Source organism: Synchiropus splendidus, chromosome 6, assembly GCF_027744825.2.
Source record: "Synchiropus splendidus isolate RoL2022-P1 chromosome 6, RoL_Sspl_1.0, whole genome shotgun sequence".
Lineage (NCBI taxonomy): Eukaryota > Metazoa > Chordata > Actinopteri > Syngnathiformes > Callionymidae > Synchiropus > Synchiropus splendidus.
This window is the reverse complement of record NC_071339.1, coordinates 15,018,441-15,036,682: the sequence shown is the minus strand read 5'-3', so window position 1 is coordinate 15,036,682 and position 18,242 is coordinate 15,018,441. Positions and strand designations below refer to the sequence as shown.

The following is an 18,242-nucleotide window of genomic DNA, read 5'->3' as shown; positions in this document are numbered from 1 at the left end:
CTTTTTTTTTTTCCCTCAAGTGTTTCCCATCACGCTTTCTCACGGTCACGCAATCTCAAGAACAACGCCTTTATTTCAGAACACCAAACTGCGCAGAGCAACATTTTGAGTCGCGCTCTAGTTTCCATTTTACATGAGAAATACAGCTCAACATTCAGCTCCATTCAGATTACAGCAGCGGCGAGGCATTCATTCTCGTGTGGGGCCACATTTCACACTGTGAACGTCTGGAAGTTTTGGTTTTCAAAGTATTTGTCATTAAGTGACGTTAAAGAATAATAAGCAACATAAACGACAGAAAAAATAGAGGATAAATATGTGAAAATAATAACATTAATAGCAATTAATGAAGGGCCACATTAATACAGGCAGAGGGCCAGGTGACATGTGGCCTCCGGGTCTGAGTCATATAGAGTCCAATTATTTATGGGTTGTTCCAGAAAAAAAAATCTAACATGAAAACCTGTGTCACATGTATCATATGTGCAAGTCAGGGTTAAAACTGTTCTAGGATGTCAAAAGCTAAGAACTTACAAGAGGACAAAGTGGACAAAGTTGATGAAGTTTTATCTAGATTATTTCGGCACTAAAGAGAGACATTCAAACAGGGGTAACAAAGTTAAGAAATTGTGAAAAACAGATGCAGATCTGTCATGTTTTCGTTCATTCATTCTTTTTGACCTTGCAAGAATGTGTGCTGTGGGACAGATTCCTCTCATGAAAATGAATAATAAATACTGAGAACATCGTCCAAAGTTCTCCACAATTACAATCTGTGAGCAGATAACAACAAAAATTACATTTGAATGGCAATTTTGTTGCTTTATTTGAGATGTGATTTAGCCATCAGCAGCCTGGGACCAAAATAATGGCATTTTAGGGAGAACTCGAGACATTTACCAATTCATAAACAATATTTTCATTATTCATTTCTCCCAGTTTATTTAGATTTTGTTCTCCCACCTGTCAAAATCCATTATATGATCTATTTCTCAGCCCTGATCTGATCTGTCACACCATGTCATGTCAGTCAATCAAACCCCAGAACAGTGGAAATGAGACCAAATGTTTGGTTTTAGAAGCTACAAACGTTTATCAATGGTTCAAAGGGGTTTCATGGACAAACTCACACTGCACATACTCCTTTTCTCAGTGGTTGATTCCCAGTGCACAGAACCAACAGTTTTCAAACGTCTCCTCCTTCCTTCGACACTGTCCTTCTGCATTGGAGGTTTGGAGCAGCAATGTGACGCACTAAAACTGAGCAAACAAGTGCTAACAAGAGCTCAAAAACATATAGCGTAAAAGACAACCTGGCAGGCACACTTTGATCAGTGTTCTTTCATGTGTTTGGTGCCCCTGGTTAGTGGTGTTCTCACTGGCAGAGATGCAGCGTGTGAGGCAGAAAATCTGTGGACAGAATGTGAGAACCAGGGAGTGATGTGTGTTGAGAAAACATTTACAGTCGCAAGTGCGTAGAGATAAACAAACCCTTAATAACATATACACACAAAACCATTTTCTCCTTTCTCTTCTAATGAAGTTCGTGAGGTTTTTGAACCACGGGGACAGATGGACTCTGTATCCAGTTGTGGTGAAGACAAAGTTAAGCCAAACGACAAAGCTCTCAACTGAAACAAACCAAAGATTTTCGGAGTTGCGGAACTGGTCAAAATGGCCTGTTCAAGTGGACATTTATTCAGATCACTGGCGCCCAATGGTCAGGACTGAACGCTAAAGAATTTCCTTTCTATTGTGCAACATTCACTACGCTGTGATGAGTTCTAAAACCCATGAGTGTCGACTTCACTCTGTGTTCAAGGTCGACGACCTGCTGGTGGCAGATGGTATGTGACCAAAATCACAAACTGCCCGGTTCTCCGGGTCAATGAAAAATGGATGGTAAGGATAAAGATCCAATTTCAGGTAAAAGCAGAAGTTAAATGTATTGCTGGACTAAACTCAGCTGCAACTGGAAGCCTTGCAGATCATTTTTTCATGGAGCAATTCATTATTCATAACTGAACACCACCTCTGGTGAGTGTTATGAGCAATGCATTGAGGAACTGATCTTCCTTCAAAATCAACTTTGCTCTCATGGTTGTTTGTTTGGGTCCTGTGAAAGGAACTGCTAGCCTTCCTGAGCCCCACAAGATGACAAGCCCAGCTCTGACAACGCTTCTGTCACCGGATGCAGCTCATTTGTATTTCACTATTAAACACTATCTCAGATTAAAATAAATGTAGGACAATGATATTGGGTAGAAGTTTACTGCTTGGTAGAGATCTGCGCTCTCTTGAGTGCTTAGACAGTTCAGCTTCGTGCCAGTTAGTGTGTCTGAAGGAAAATCATTTTGTCAGTTCAAGTGAAATGCAAAACTTGAGGTTATGTTTAGCGTGAGATCTAAAAAGACAGAATCAAGAAGACACTCACCAGTCACACTTATCCAAGTAAAGAGATTAACATGACCACTCCCATGAACTGAGTGAAGAGGATCAGTGGAGTGAAGAACGACCACACCGGCCACAGGGCGAAATTGAAGCTGGAAGAATCAAAGTCAGAATCAGAATGGTTTTCATGATGCAGCAACATATTCTGGCAGAATCATCAAGTTTTATTTTAACAAGTTAAAAAAAACCTCTTAATTATTACGTTTATAATTTATTAAATCATCTTGTTTTAAGCCCGAATTTCTTAGTCTGGTGATCAAGCCTTCAGAAACATTTAAAATCAACCTCTGTCTTTTCTTTCTTTAATAAACAGGAAATCCTAAAATTAGATTATATTTTACACTGTGCCTGTCTCATCAAAATACATCCTGTTTTTAGATCTAGTAAAAACAAGAAGTAACAAACTGAAGTTTCTTAATTCAAGTTCAATTCAAGTTTATTATTGCTCTTATTCCAAGCAAATTGAGTGACATTTCAGTCACAACTCGTGGAACGGTAGTGTTCTTCACCTTTTTAGGGCCATCTAAACCAAATTATAAAACCTGAGATTTTTTGCTTAAATTCAGTATATTACATGTCATCTTAAAACCTGCGTTTCTGCGCTTATTTTACAGGCCCCTGGATACATCTCATTTCCACATATGCCAATCTTAATTGTGTTCTTGTTTCGTGTACATATTTACTCAGAATGAGTGTTTTAAGCATGCAGTGCAGATGCCCAAGCATGGCCAGATTCCACCAGGTTTAGAACAGAAGGGCAAGTACATTCTTGCATGAATGCAATTGTCATTTCCAATAGAATTTCCTTTCCATTTCTGCGTGAATTAAGACACAAGATTCCTTTAAAGCAACCTGTCCTGGAGAAAATGTTGTGTTTTCACAGGCTGAAATAATGTAAAACATGTCAATAATAATGTATCAATGCTGTAGTGCCAGATAATGCTTGTATTGAACGACAGACATATGCCGATGACGGCACCACCGCCGATCACCGAGCTCAGGTGCTAGAGTTTTGTTGTTTGTAAACAGATGAACACCAAAACCAATTAAAAAAAAACTTGTTAAGGTTTATTCGGAACAGCTGCAGTCAGAACAGGCAGAAACAACACATTTCTGTCGTCAGGGACGTTGTTTAATGCATTTCACTGTATGCAGTGTTTTAATAAGGACAGGTGATAGAAGACACAAGCTGCCTCAGTGACCCTAGTTTACTTCAGTCATATGAAGAACTGAACTAGACACCAGAATATTCATTCTTGATGGAAAGGCCACCACTTAATGTGGCAATGAGGTAATTACTGTCAGACATGACTCAACATTAACAGGTCAATAACATCAACGGCACCATTCAATTTACACTTTAAGCAGCATTGTTTGCGAGGGGTTATCAACCAGACGGCTCCATGATTAGCCCTCAAACTGCAACCTCGAGCATTATAATATAAACATGGTGTCAGTCTCAAAGTTTGTTGCATTTCCAACTTCATCATCAACATCAGGAACATCAGGAAACAAAACCATACATGATGAAATGACTGACGACAGAGGAAAAAAGCAGCTACTTCCAGTGAAAGACATAATTCTTAAGATCTGTAATCTACCATCGACCAGATCTCAAGATCATCCTGCAATACAACCACAAAACACACTCAGGACTTCCCTTCAACTGCAGCAAATTTCAGCCCCATATCAGTTGTGCACACTATACCATGACACAGGTTGTTATCACAGTGCTTAAAACTCATGCAGATACAGAATAAGACTATTTACAAGTAATCAATGACAGAACAGTCCGGAAAGTTCCCCCTGCCCATCACCCTTGCTACATGGGACAGCCTCCAGCCGTCTGTGACCGCAGCAAGAGAAGCAGTTTATCAGTTTGATATACAACAACAGGTTAGTGAAGCTGATGCCACAAGTGCCTTAAAAAGTTCCTTATTATTTCCCCGGGAGCCAGATAAGAACTTTTTTCCCTACAAGTAACGTGTCGCGTCAACAGGACTGACAGTTTGGCGGAAAATGTTAGGGGCAAAGCAGCTGATACAGCTCACTTGGGTTATTGCCAACAAAAAAGTGCAGTGGTGCAAATGTAATACAGTGGTACCTTGGTTCTCGACCACAGTCCGTTCGAGAAGCGATTTGTTTGAAATCTGAATGGATTTTTCCCATTACAATGAAAAAGAAATAATGCGTTCCAAGCCTTAAAATAGTCTTTTGTAGGAGTGAATGTAGAGTGTCTGCTGCAGGTGCGCTGTTCCTCTTTGTGTGTGGCCGCTGCATGTGGGAGGGGTTGCCGAGTGAGTGAGGTCTCTCCAGAAGTGAAGAGGTGCCCGGTGCGTGTCCAGCTCTGAATGTGCGCTTCTGTGCAGTTTGGCTGTGACAAAGTCATAAACCAAGTCACGCTCTGTCCCAGACTCGCCTCATCCCTGTCCCAGCTCCAGCCCACAACAGGACATCAAACCCTGGAGTGTGCGCTCCAGCCTCGGAGGTGTGGAGAGCGAGCACCTCCCCTGTGACACTCTACCACGGTCCAGTGAGGAGACAGGAGAGGTTTTACACCTCAATATGAAGGAAAAACAGTCAGTAAATGTAGCTAACGGGACACGTCTGCATACAGAGGCTGCGTTATACACAATAACAAAGCGCGTCGTGGGTCAGCTGATTGGTCCGCATGCATTATGTTTTTTTCCGGCTTTTTCGGGGGCGTTCGAGTTCTGGATTTTTGTTCGAAATTAGAAGCAAAGAAATCTTGACATTTTATTCAGAAGGAAATGCTTCTTCATTACCTGCAAGACGCTGCAATGAAGGCTGCAGTGGTAATGGGAGGGATAGCGGGGTACACTTGGTCATAGTGCTGGATGCCTTTGTACCACTCCAGGTACACAATGCAAAACAAAGCCAGTGTCAGACAGATGCCCAGGAGCAGAAGCCCCACGTTGAACCACCAACTGGGAAGAGAATGAAGGGCACCACGGCTCTCAATTTGTGCACAATGGGTGAGAAAATGTTGTGCCTTACCTCTTAATTTCCTCGTTCTCCAAGATGTTTTGGAAGAAATCCACATAATATGTCACAATAACAGATGCACAAATCCAGAAAACTGAGTGTCTGTTAATTCGAGGGAGAGGTTGGAAATCCTTTTTATCCTTACCTGAAATATAAAGCCGTCAAAATTAGGGGCATTGAAATGAATCATAAAAAAATATTAACATGTCAAAAGAAAATGCTGTATTTTTATACAGTCGGTCTCATTTACGGGATGATGAAACATGTCACTGGTTGTTAAGAGTAAGAGGCGCTGTTTGGCAGAGTACTCACTATGAACTCTCTGCCCGAAACAAGATGTTGACCTACATATTTAATCAGAGCTATGCCTACTGGTGCATCAAGAAACTCAACACCCAGTTTCCACAAGAGCCACTTGTAGTATGGGCGAGTAGCCAGACTAGCATTCCGTGTGGTTCAAAAGATAATTAAAGATATGCTTAATGATAAAACAAAGAAAGTATCACGATTTGCTCTGCTGCTGTGAACAAATCACATGCTTGTTCAGCTGATGCCAATGAGGACCAAAGCCTGAGATACTGTCCAAGAGAGTTTGTGAATCCGACCAAGAACATCTTTTTTTTTTAAGCGTTAGAATATGCAGGTCTGCACTCTGAGAAGTTGAGCTTTCAGTACTGTGCAATGTGGTGGAAAATATCAGAATAGTCTTTCAGGGATTTAAGTTCATTGTGTCCTACATTCACCACATCCATCAACATCATTGGTGTTCTTCCTCTTCTCCATTCACCAGACACCTGTATCTCCAGCATTTGTCATCAAACACCGCCTCTCCACTTGCCTCCCTTGCCTTTCCACAAGTTGTCCTTCTGAGATACTGGGAATGCCATGGAGAAATCCTTGATTTCATTTTTCTTTTTTAATCAATATGCATCATCAGCAAACTAATCTACCACACCAAACAAACAATGTTTTTTTAATGAAAGGAAAGATCATGTAATATTGTGCTTGCCTTGAAACAGGCAGACCGAAAGGGTGATTTAAAAACACCCATATTTGGCACACTTGTTCATCTATGTATTGAGCCCTTTATGTAGAAAATGTCAATTCATAATCGGCCCAGTGTTTCCACATGGCCTGAGTGCTCATAAGTGACATCTCTCCTGTTTATATCAGTCATTTCTGCTCACTCAGAGTACAGACCGGCCCCTGTACATCATGACAAAGCCTCCTTGCATGTAGCTGCAGTGCTGACACAGTATTTGCTCAAAATAACAATCAACATTAGCTGGAGTCCTGTCAGGGTGGGGGCGGGGGGTATGAACTACTTAAACAAAAAAACTCCCCTTTAAGTAAAGAGAAGATAAAACAATCTGCCTTCCAGCTGAGAAAAGCCAAGCTTACAGCAAAGTGAGCTGATATGAAAGAACAAACAAAACACTCTGAGCTGAAACAGTTAAGATAAAACCATCAATCAGTCACAGAATAAACTGAACACCAGATAGACTGAAAAACACTGGCCACCCAGAACAGCTGGTTTGTCATATTGAATGCCCAGTCCAGCAGGCATCGACTGTAAAAATTCGTTTTTAATCAACTACACCGAGTAAATGGCGAAAAGTTTCCCTGCAGAGCCGCCGAGTTAACCGTAGAGCGACACCACATCCGGTTCGCACAACAAACCACCGCCTCATTGAAAGCTTACTCGTTTCTTCTTCATCGGGAGATGGCGTCGTTTGCATCAACAACTCTGCATTTGCCTTGAACCTGTTTCGCAACGACGCCAGCTCAGTGTCGTTCATCATCTTGGAAATGGTCAGCCCCTTGTTTTCAACAGTGACAGTTTCATGAATGCGTTTCCGGTTGGAGACCACGTCGCTCACATATGACGTAACAGTAGTCGCCGTTTGTAGTTTGTGATCGATGCTTTTCGCTCTACGCAAACATTATATCTATCTATCTATCTATCTATCTATCTATATATATATATATATATATATATCCTTTTCTCTGGCACTCGTGTGGGGTCTGGCAAGTAACACACTATTGGCAAGTCAAGTCAAGACCAAAAAACTGCATTTTAATATTCGTGAACTTAAGTTACATCAAGTATGCCATCTAACATTACAAATCTGTACCGTGATGAATGAGCGGTTGTGTTAAACCTGCTAGGATTAGCAGAGCTTCATCAGACTAGGCATATTCCCTCCGTGGGTCTGTGCCCACACGGGTCGAAAAAAAAAGCTGCTTATTCTCGCAGTGAAAAATCAGACAGCGTTAAAACTTCACCTGAGGCTGACACCAAGCTTCTCGCTTGTATGGAGCTTCTGTGTTTCAGGCCAAATGAACCCCGTTGGTGGTGCAGAGGAATGTGCATTAGCTTAGTTCTATGTGAGTCAAATTCACCTCAGGTGCGCCTCTCACCTTTCCCTTCCCCCACTCCAACATCCAATCCCACAGATAAGGTGCCATTTCCCAGCCATAATGCAGGCTCGGAATGTTGGACATCAAGGTTTGCTTTTGGAATTATGTTTTTCAACTGCTTTTCGGTTTTGAAAAAAATCATCTAGGTCCATTTCTCAAGTGTTTGCATGGATGTACTAACACTTTGATGCCTCCTGAAAAGTGCAAACCAAATCGTCAGCCTTCATTGCTGATTCCTGTAACTCAGATGATGGAGGTTTGCATCTGCAGACTCCTCAATTCGGTGTCCCATTCTGCTCAGCTTCAAGCGCTTTCAAAGCACCACAACCTTGACTTGTTGGTAAACATGTTTCATCATGGACGGAGAAACAAATTGTTGCACGTACAGCCACATGGAGTTGCAGGAACATAATTGAAAGGGAAAATAAGCGAGTGGAGAGCGAGAAGAACAATTCTCAGCAATGTCTGGATCATAATGGGCAATGGTAGTGTAGTGCCTTTTGTCTACACTTCATTGCTCCCTTTGGTCCATCATTGTTGATATTTAAATGCACTACATTTACAGTTTCAAAACAACACCAAGGTGTTCAAGCTTGAAATGAGTCAACACTTTAGAAAGTAAAAAAGCACTCAGAAAGCGCAAATGTAGTAATGAATCAGCTCAGACATGAACATGAAACTAACTAAAAAAAGAATGCCGAAACCCGGGATTGAACCAGGGACCTTTAGATCTTCAGTCTAACGCTCTCCCAACTGAGCTATTTCGGCACTGAAGGGCCACATGTATGCCCAGGGACCAAGACATGTACAAAGCGAGAGCTATAGATGCAAAAATTCTCAGATCCAGACAGTGGTTCAGATCACTCCCAAATGTGAATGATTTGTTCTTTGTGCCAAATCACACATTTCCCCAAAATGTCCACTCTGATCCATTCATAAATCTTCAAGTTATTTAGAAGAAAGACAGACCAATGATGTTGAAAACACAACACACTTGGCGGAAGTAAATATTTATAATAGAAATAGAAATAGTTTTCATGAGGACAAATTAGTTAAAAAAGGGTTTAATCTGATTTATCCCAGTGTTGAACCTGATATGGTCCCAGAACATGATACAATTACAGAAAAGAATAACTTTAGTTCACAAGTTTTACTTTCTCTTTCAAGAGTCTAAATTTGGGATTCTTGTTGATCTTCTTGTTGAAAAGAGCCAGGATCTCTTCTTCTGATTTGAAGTTTCCATCACCAGTGTAGGAGTAGTACGCAGCCAGAACCTGTGTGTGGGGGGGGGCATCACCATTAAATCAATACAACAAAAGAGAGTCACATGACTGAGGAGCAGCATTCTAACCTTCTTTCTGAGCTTCTTCAATGACAGCTCCTGGTCAGGTGCTTCCCTCAGCACTGCTTTGATATTTCCTTTCCAGTTGAACTTTCCTACCCAACAGATGAAGCAGACAAACCTTGTATTAAAAGACAATAAGGACCCCTAGTGGACAACACCTTGCATTAATTCAGATTCAAAATGCTGCAGAAAGGGCCACCCGCAGTGTGTGCGGGTTTCTGTTCCACCCACTCAAGTACCCACAGTTTAACCAATCCAGTGACAGCTGAAACAAGCAGCACCCTACTGGAAATGAACTGGCTACAATCGTAAGACACCTGGTAGGTGCAACAGCCTGCCACTCACTGAGGCCTTTTCAGGAACAGTGAGGTTACCTCGATATTAGTACAAAATGATGGGGGGAACCTTACCTTTTGGGGCTGCAGGGGCATCATCCGAATCATCTGCCACTAAATCATCTGCTGTTTAGAACAGAAAGGAAAGATTCAATTATATATTTACTTGCATAAAAAACAACCATTTTTATTTGGGCATGACAGAAATATTTCTTTTCACCTTTGGCCTTCTTGATTGTCCCTGCATCACCATTACACTCATTCTCTTCATTTTCATCATCCGCTGCACTGCGTTTCCTCTTCCTATCCTTCTTCTTATGCACTGGTTGGTCTTCCTCTGGGTCTTCACTGACAGCCTTCACTTTAGGCACCTTGCCATTCTTTAACTGTCTGGCTTCTTTCCGTTCTCGTTTGTTCAATTTCTTTTTCTCAACTGGTGGGTCACAGACCTGCTTTTCATCCCCGTTAGGACTGGTCTTGACCTCAGCTGCTGGTGTCTTCTGAGCATCAGGCGACTTCACATTCACATAATTGTTATGTCATTACAAATCATGTGTACTACAGTTGTCATCCACATGCACCAGACATTTCTTACAAGATCAGCATGCAGTAAAAGCTCAAGATAAATGACTAGTTCACTTGGAAACCATCACCACAACACATCTGACAGGAGTTAACTTACGCTCTCAGTGGCTGTGTTGAGGATGTCCCACACTTGTTGGTGCAGACCAGAATTTGAAATCTTCAGACTGTTTCTCATCCAGTTCTACGGAAGACAGACCATGTGTAAAACTGGGGTCAACGCCACACAAACCACTTTCCTTCCTACAAACCTCGAACTTGGATTTCTTTCTTGGGACATTGTCGTACGCACTGACTTGTTTCAGCACATTTTTTAGGCCTGGATTGATTCCAGGTTTATTGATGGCGTCGTGGACTCTCTATATAGAAAATACAAGGTAGAAAACGATCAAGAACAACCTTTTCAACGATCCACATGCGTGATATAAGTATAGCAACCTGAATCCATTGTTGCTGTTTCACGTCTCCTTTGTTTGCCTTGGCTTCATAGTTTTTGCCGCCGTACTTTTGATCTTCACTTATGCATTTAACGTGGTCTTTGTAGTCATCGCCCCTTTAAAACACGTGTTAGGACAGACTTTCTTGATTGTCATTGCCCAAAAGCACATCACTGTATTATGGCAACGAAATTTCGGTCTGAGGCCTCCGGTTTCCAAAAACAAAAACTATATGTCCAAAGGTAAATAAATATGAGATAAATTATATACTAAATATAAACAAATGTTTGACGTTAGTTTAAAAAAAGATCCTGCAACAAAACAGAAACTTACCAAAAATCCTTTCCACAGTCGATGCACGACAAAACCTGGCAACTCCGACAAATGCTTACATGTTTGTCAACCTGGGCTTTTTTCAGTGACTCTCCACAACCGTTGCAAGTAAAAAAGACCATCGTGAAAGATGTTTAAAGAGCGACTCTCGTTAGCCGAATTTATTACCAAAATCCAGAAAAGCTATACACGGGCAATCTTCCTATTCAGACAACATCAACGTAAAAACAATATATTAACACCACGGGTCGAAGTAAAAAAAAAAAAAAGAAAAAACTAATGCGGTGTGTTTTCGTTCCAATCCATTCGCGAGACGGTTCCAAAACACACGTGACCACACCACCTCGCGGTAGAGTAGCACTGAAGGTATTCCGTGTGGAATAGAAGCCAAATAAATGGTTCCGGCACGTATGTAAACTATTATAAATCTTCAGTATTAGCAGCCATTTTGAGATTAAATTACAAACAAAATGAATCAATATATTTATACAATACACGTGTTGAAGATGTAATATCAAGGGACACTGGCTGCAATAATTCATGGCTAAACTAAAATGCGCGTTTCTTCCGGAACTTCCACAAGAAACTCTCCAACAGGAAGTGGTTAGCGCAAGGCGACAAAAGGTAAAGTACTTCACGTTGTTTTCTGATTCCTTTATTTTCATGCATATTAACGGCAAATGTGCACTTCTTTGTCTGATCAATACATTTACTGTAGTTCGTGAATCCGTAGTGTCTGTTCATTTTACAAAGGTTTAGATAAACATCGGGGTTGTTGACATCACATATTTGGGGTGGATGTTCATGTCGTGGGGACGTTGTTCACATTCACTTTGTTTATGGGTATAATGATGCGTATGTTGTCTAAATAGCCCGCTGTTTCGTCTCTGTGGCGGAGCAGGTGGAGGGAGGATGGACAGCTTGTCCAGCCACAGCTCCTACCTGCTGCAGCAGCTGCAGGAGCAGAGGATTCAAGGGCTGCTGTGTGACTGCATGCTGGTGGTGAAGGGAGTCTGCTTCAAAGCTCACAAGAATGTCCTGGCTGCTTTCAGCTGCTACTTCAGGTTTGCTCAACTGACTCTGTTAACTGGGTTTCTGTAAAGTGATGCGGGGAAGGAAAACAATGTTTTCAACGTAATGGTAGTGGATGTCACTGTTTGACGTAGGGATTTGTAGGACGAGTTTGGGAGGTGAAGGAATGAGGCGATAAAAAGAAGAGTGACTGCAATAGGCAGTCAGTTTGAAATCAGACAAGACAGCAACTATCATTTAAACATCTCACTTTTAAATATTTTGAAGTGAATTTTACTAACTCCATTTTCCCCAAAAGTGATTTTAAATAATGTTGGTGTATATGTATAGTATATACAACATTAGTATTCTATATAATGTTTCTATATTTTGCTTGAGACTAAAATGTTTGAGTTATGATTTCATATCTCTCCCAGGTCATTGTTCCAGAATTCCCCCAGTCAAAAGAATGATGTCTTCAACCTGGTTATCCAGGACGTCAGTGGAATCGGCCAAATCTTGGACTACATGTACACGTCGCACCTGGATATCAACCAGGACAATGTCCAAGCCCTTTTAGACATTGCTCAGTGTTTGCAGGTGTCCAACATCCAGAGCATGTGCAATGCTTTCCTGAAGCCGTGTCCTCCGCCGGTAGACATTCCCTCATTCACCCTCCCTGGTATGCTGAACTCTGACCATGACTGCCTCCTTGGCAGCAGCTTGCCTCAAGATGTCGACCTGCACTGCTCGTCTGAGGCCCACAGGCCTGGCTTCAGCAGTGACTTGGATCAGAACCGAAGGATTCCTGCATCTGTGCCAAGTAACAGCTCTGTTTGTGACCCATCCAGCAACATGCAGTCCCCTTTTGAGAAACAGTTATTTCATGGCTACAAACTTAGAAACTTTTACAGTAAGCAATATTTCAAGCAAACTGCCATTCAGAGTAATAACAACGCTGTGTCAAACCCAGGCCCCAGCCCCTTGGTGCTGGAGGAGTCTCATTGTCAGCTAGGGGTTGGTCAGAGAGACAGCACCCCGGTGTGTCCAGTTGCCCCTCAGAATTCTACATGCACAGCACCGTCAGTGGAGAAGAGCACAGATTCTATACTAACCCCCTCAGACAGTTTAAACATCTCCAGTTCTGATCCAGGAGACTCCCTACTCAGCAAGCCGGTGCGTCCTAAGAAGACTGTTTACCTGAAGAAATACAACTACTTGAGATCCCAGAAAGCTTTGGAGGAGATGTGTGCGGAGTCAGTCAGCAAACCGATTCTGACCTGCTCAATCGAGAGTCAACAAATCGAGCCTGTGGTCCAGATGGAAGCCCCGGAATCCTCCACTGAAGGGCTTGTACCTGACAGTGTGGATGTTCCTGAGGCGTCCCCGGAGAGACTCGTTCCCTCGCCCTCTCCTCTGGAGCCAGATGAGATGGACACTGAGACTGTCAGACCAGATCCTCCACAGCAGTCGGGACAGAAACAGTACTGCTGTGACATTTGTGGAAAGATCTTTAAACACCCCAGTAACCTGGAGCTGCACAAGCGCTCGCACACCGGTGAGTGTCAGTCGACTCTTAACTCAAATCAAAGTAGTACACTCCTCATGCTTCTCTTTATGTTCTTAGGTGAGAAGCCATTTCAGTGTAACATTTGCGGAAGAAACTTTTCACAGGTGCAGTTTGTTGTCTGTGTTTTTTTATTGACATTATTGTCTTTGCATATCGATGACCGGATGATCGGATGTTGTTTTTAGGCTGGAAATCTGCAGACACACCTGAGACGACACTCTGGAGAGAAGCCGTACATCTGTGAGCTGTGTGGTAAAAGGTCAGCATTTCCCTGCTGGTGGCATTCTTGTGTTTGTTAGTGGTGCTGAGTGAAGTGGTTGTCTGCAGCTTCACGGCGTCGGGGGACGTTCAACGTCATAAAGTGGTCCACACTGGAGAGAAGCCGCATTTATGTGACATCTGTGGTCGAGGTACGTCAGAACAGAAGCTGCTGTTTGGTGACTCTGACATGTGTGGGAGAATATCCTTGGAGACGGGTCTTAGTTAAAACTGTAGTGTGAGTGCCAAGGCCTACAGGGTCATGAACTTCACTGTTCTCCTCCTCTCTATATCATCTCCAATATCCTTGGTCTAAGTCTGTCTCTCCTCTCCACATGTCCAAGCCACCTAACCTCCTTAATGTTGTCTCCAAACCTCTCCACATGACAGACATATTTCTTATGTCCTCCTTTCTCCCAATGACAACCTCAGTATCTTCATCTCTGACTCTCCCGACTCTGCATCCTGAGTCCCTGAACAGTTACCTCTACTGTCCTGTGGAGTTCTGTTGTCACACCTGTCTCCACCCTGTTGCACTTTCTTCTTCACCTCCTTCTTCTCTGTTCATCACTCTGATGACTAGCTCTAAATACGGTTTGCAGTACCTCTTCTACCTTCTATGATATGTTTAACTGGCTATTCATTTCATGTTTTGCATGTAACTCGTCTGAACATTCATTTAAAGGTTTCAACAATTTAAGTAATCTGAAGGAGCACAAGAGGACACACGCTGTCGATAAGACCTTCACCTGTGACCAATGTGGGAAGTCGTTCAACACACACAGGAAGCTTCTGAAGCACAAAGTCAGACACAACGGAGAGAAACCTCACAGCTGTGCCACGTGTGGTAAGTCCCATCCTGGCTCTGCTGGGAAGCGGGTAAACGGACCAGCATGTGGGTTACAGTGGTTTATTGTTGTTTCACTTTGAACAGGGAAGAGCTTCATTGGCTCCGGAGACCTGCATCGCCACATTCGCTCCCACACGGGTGAAAAACCATACATCTGCAGTACCTGTGGCAAGAGTTTCACCCGCTCAGCCATGCTGAGGAAGCACAGCAGCAACCACTGCAAAGGAGCTCCGGCGGCGCCTGTGACCGACCCAAGCTCAGAGCACACCGTCGATTCTAAAACAGTGGCTCATAGTAAACCTCTTTCACCCATCTGTGAGCAGACTTTTCCCACCGTGTCGCCTCATGACACACAAGAGAAGCCTGCGTCACCTGAGCCTGCCCCCCTCAGCCCCGAGTCCAACCCGTCTTCCCTCACCGAGCTGCGCTCTCTGGTGCCACACCAGCTCCTGTCTTCCTCTTCCGACCACATGAAGCTGACCAAAGCGCAGCTCAGCCCAGAGCCGGTGTACGGACCGTATGATGAGAACGGTGCCGTGGCGGTGGAGAAGGACCGGGGTCCAACCGCCAGACGGAGTGGGCCCGGCGCTGAGCACTCACCTTCAGGTTCTGGCCGCACAAACGGCAGCTCGTCCCGGTCTGAGGGTCAGTTTGTGTCCAGTGTGACTCTCTGGGGTTTGACCCTGATCACTCTGCCAAATGAGACCGACATGGAGCAATGACCTCGGGTCAAACGTGTACCACTGACCTTGGATTTCACGCGTCTCAGCAACATAATTTACGAGGATGTTTATTTATTCTGCAGGAAGGGCTTTCCTCACCTGGAAGCTAATAAAAACAAGTGAATTCCATGTCTGACTCCTCAATGCAATCCCACCTGCTTCTAAAGAACAGTGTTAAGGGCCGTTCCATTTTCACCGAGACAGTCGTTGCTGTGTATGTGACTTTAAGGTTGCACACTCCCTTCCCTCGCTCTCCTCTCTACTCCCTCTCTCGCTCCTTATCATGCTAAAGTTAATCCTGATTATGTACGCCGTCTAACTGGTGCAGAATGAGGCCAGGCCTAATGCCATTTTACCCAGAAACATTTCCAAAGCTCATATTTGGTCTCGGGATCTAATCACGTTTCCTTGCATTGTGCTGTCGCAGCCGTTCAGGATAGATTTAATTAACAATGAGCTGTGACTGGAATGGATCCGTCTAATTTCCGCTCCCGCCTTGTCTTTTGTGCGCCGCACTATTAGCATGTTTCTGCTCTAATGATGGAGACGCCGTCTCATCAGCGTCAGGGCGAGGACGGTGGCCATTTTATGCTCTTCCCAACAAAGCCTGGCAGCAGCAGAGAACATCTGTAATTGCTGTGAAATTGCAGCACATTGTATTGCTGGATGAGATGGATAAGTGGCTGACCTAGTCTCTCTGCAGCAACTCCTCTGTGTTGAAGTATGAAGGAGTGGCGAGTGTTCCTATGGTGGCTGTGGTTTCTCTCCCCTTCAGAGGGTGGCACCTGATGTGTCACAACTGAAAACCATTTCCTTTGCTGAATAATATCTTATATAGTCTCAGATTATCTGACGTGATTGCTGTATAGATTCTTCTGCAAAGCCCAAAATGTGCCTCCTTTTAAACATGAAAATCCCACTTGCATATCCCACACACAACACTCAACATGGTGGCTGGGTCAGTGTAGCAGTGCTTCTTTCTGTTAAGATGTCACTGCTAGTGTTGAAGTGGAGTCCACCTAACCTGAGACCACAGCATACGGAGACCAATGCGGAGACCAAACTGAATCCAGAATCATAATATCTAACACTTCAGTCAATTTATTCTTTCATTTATTTCTTACTTAAAAGGAAGCAGTCATTTATTCAGAATAAATTGAGGACTGAAATGCTTTAGTTGGAACAAACTACTGTCTAAGTTGCTCTTGGCCTCTCTGCACTCTGGTCTCTGTCTGGACTCAGTCTTGGGTTAGGTGGCTTCCATTACTGGTCCCATTTTCAGTAGCTCTAGTTTGTATATTTGGTCATTCGGAATATCCAACGCATCATTATAGTTTTGTTTTTCATGTGTTTTTGAGATTCTGGGAGAGTTGTTTGCTCGAGCTCTGACCTTGGGGGCAATTTCAGTGACGTTTCCGTTCAGCATCAAAAAATAGAAGGGAAATCATTAAATAGTTGAAGCGAAGAATCACGTGTTCTCACCTGGGCGACGTGGGTCTAGTCTTGACTTCTGGTTGTTAAAGCTGGAGCATGTTAAGTCTTGATAATAAGTGACGAATCTGGATCTGAAAGTTTTGATGACGCAAGGGTTCTGTTTTAATAAGAAATGGCTGGACTGAAAACAAAGTGTCGTTTTTTTTTTTGTTTATTTGTTTCTTCACAATGAGTTGAAGGTGGTCTCTCCTTTGAGATGTTTCAGGCAGGAAAACTGCTCATCTCTGACAAGGATTCCTGGTCAAATACTAAACCACAAACTCAGAATTCTGTGTCAACTGTGAAGACACAGGAGTGTGACAGAGATGTCATAGTCTTAAGAGGAGACACATATAAGTGACAAATTGTTACCTCCTCATGTAATATTTTGGCGTGGGCGTGATGGAAAACAGTTTCATGTTGAATTGTGAAAAATGCTCCAGGGGTCACAACCCTCTCGAGGCTCTCAACCCTTTTCGACCCATCTCTTGTGACATTGGCTGCTGTTCAGGAAGTGAAGTACTTCTTGACATCCAGTCCTGCCGATGGGCTTCAGGAACGATGCACATCACAGTCAGCTACAAAATGCTTTCAATTGGCTGGACTCCTTTCATATGGGCTGTAAATGATTAGCCAATCAGATTCAATGATTCTCTAATCTCTCTGACAGAAGCCTTCAGGCTGGGAGAGTGTTCAGGATAGATGGGGGGGGAGGGAGGCCATGGTGGGAGTGGAAATTTAAAATGCTGCCAGCCTAGTTTCCTCTTTCTTCAAACAGATCGACATCAGTTCCGTCTCAGCAACCGTCATTCGGAATTTAAAACTAGGTTATGAACTCAAACTGTCTGACTCCTTATTAAGAGAGCAGATACCTGTGTGTATGTGTGTGTGTATAGCTATCCCTGTGGGGACCAATTCTTGAAAACACACCTCCTTGTGGGGACCCTGTGCCTTTTGCCAGTCAACCCACAATTTAAAATTGCACGAAAATTGCACGAAAGCATGACAAACAGCGAAAATTAAAAATATAAAAGCATAGACTGCGTGTGTGTGAGAGAGACGCGTGGATAGAGCTTGTATCTGGCCTGCTCTGATTGCGTAATGTTGATTTCCGCACAGACAAACATGTCTCCAGTGGTGAACGTAATAGAGCAGGACTGCTGCTCCCGTACCATCGATGAGCATGTGAGCGAACGCTTCCGTCTCCTCCTCCCCCAGTTCTGTTTCCTAACAACTGGAGATCATGCATTTCAGGGTGAAGGGTCATAATCTTAATGAATATATTGGTCAAAATCATCATCACCACAATCTTCTTCTTCTTTTTCTGAATTAAAATATTATTGCACTTGTCACTTTACCACAAAATTTTGAAATCCATTTATAAATAAAGTATTTTTAAAGGTCAGTCTTCTTCTTCCTTTGTGTTTGTCTTCATCATCTTCTTGTTC

At 43.1% G+C, this 18,242-nt stretch overlaps 3 protein-coding genes and 1 non-coding gene across 6 annotated transcripts; 1 reads left to right on the top strand and 3 right to left on the bottom strand.

The window, feature by feature from the left end:
* Positions 1-176: 176 nt before the first annotated feature.
* On the bottom strand, positions 177-7,310 carry tmem128 (transmembrane protein 128). Its single transcript, XM_053869077.1, has 5 exons — positions 7,160-7,310; positions 5,470-5,602; positions 5,238-5,399; positions 2,435-2,543; positions 177-1,410 (listed from the first exon to the last, which is right to left on the bottom strand). Exons 1-4 carry the CDS (start codon positions 7,257-7,259, stop codon positions 2,444-2,446), a joined length of 495 nt encoding a protein of 164 aa, XP_053725052.1. The 5' UTR covers positions 7,260-7,310; the 3' UTR covers positions 177-1,410; positions 2,435-2,443.
* Positions 7,311-8,573: 1,263 nt separating this feature from the next.
* On the bottom strand, positions 8,574-8,646 carry trnaf-gaa (transfer RNA phenylalanine (anticodon GAA)). Its single transcript has one exon. It is a non-coding gene; the product is annotated as a tRNA-Phe (tRNA).
* Positions 8,647-8,926: 280 nt separating this feature from the next.
* On the bottom strand, positions 8,927-11,248 carry lyar (Ly1 antibody reactive homolog (mouse)). Of its 2 annotated transcripts, none has more exons than XM_053868556.1 (8): positions 10,911-11,248; positions 10,579-10,693; positions 10,392-10,499; positions 10,241-10,324; positions 9,779-10,073; positions 9,634-9,684; positions 9,230-9,315; positions 8,927-9,152 (listed from the first exon to the last, which is right to left on the bottom strand). In XM_053868556.1, exons 1-8 carry the CDS (start codon positions 11,030-11,032, stop codon positions 9,015-9,017), a joined length of 999 nt encoding a protein of 332 aa, XP_053724531.1. In that variant the 5' UTR covers positions 11,033-11,248; the 3' UTR covers positions 8,927-9,014. The 2 variants fall into 2 exon arrangements, with proteins under 2 accessions (XP_053724531.1, XP_053724532.1); XM_053868557.1 differs by having other exon boundaries at positions 9,634-9,681.
* Positions 11,249-11,485: 237 nt separating this feature from the next.
* zbtb49 (zinc finger and BTB domain containing 49) lies at positions 11,486-16,383 on the top strand. Of its 2 annotated transcripts, none has more exons than XM_053868333.1 (8): positions 11,486-11,534; positions 11,812-11,974; positions 12,359-13,479; positions 13,549-13,595; positions 13,677-13,750; positions 13,819-13,901; positions 14,435-14,596; positions 14,684-16,383. In XM_053868333.1, the coding sequence occupies exons 2-8, from the start codon at positions 11,823-11,825 to the stop codon at positions 15,319-15,321; spliced, it is 2,277 nt and encodes a 758-aa protein (XP_053724308.1). In that variant the 5' UTR covers positions 11,486-11,534; positions 11,812-11,822; the 3' UTR covers positions 15,322-16,383. The 2 variants fall into 2 exon arrangements, with proteins under 2 accessions (XP_053724308.1, XP_053724309.1); XM_053868334.1 differs by having other exon boundaries at positions 11,514-11,534; positions 11,783-11,974.
* Positions 16,384-18,242: the final 1,859 nt, after the last annotated feature.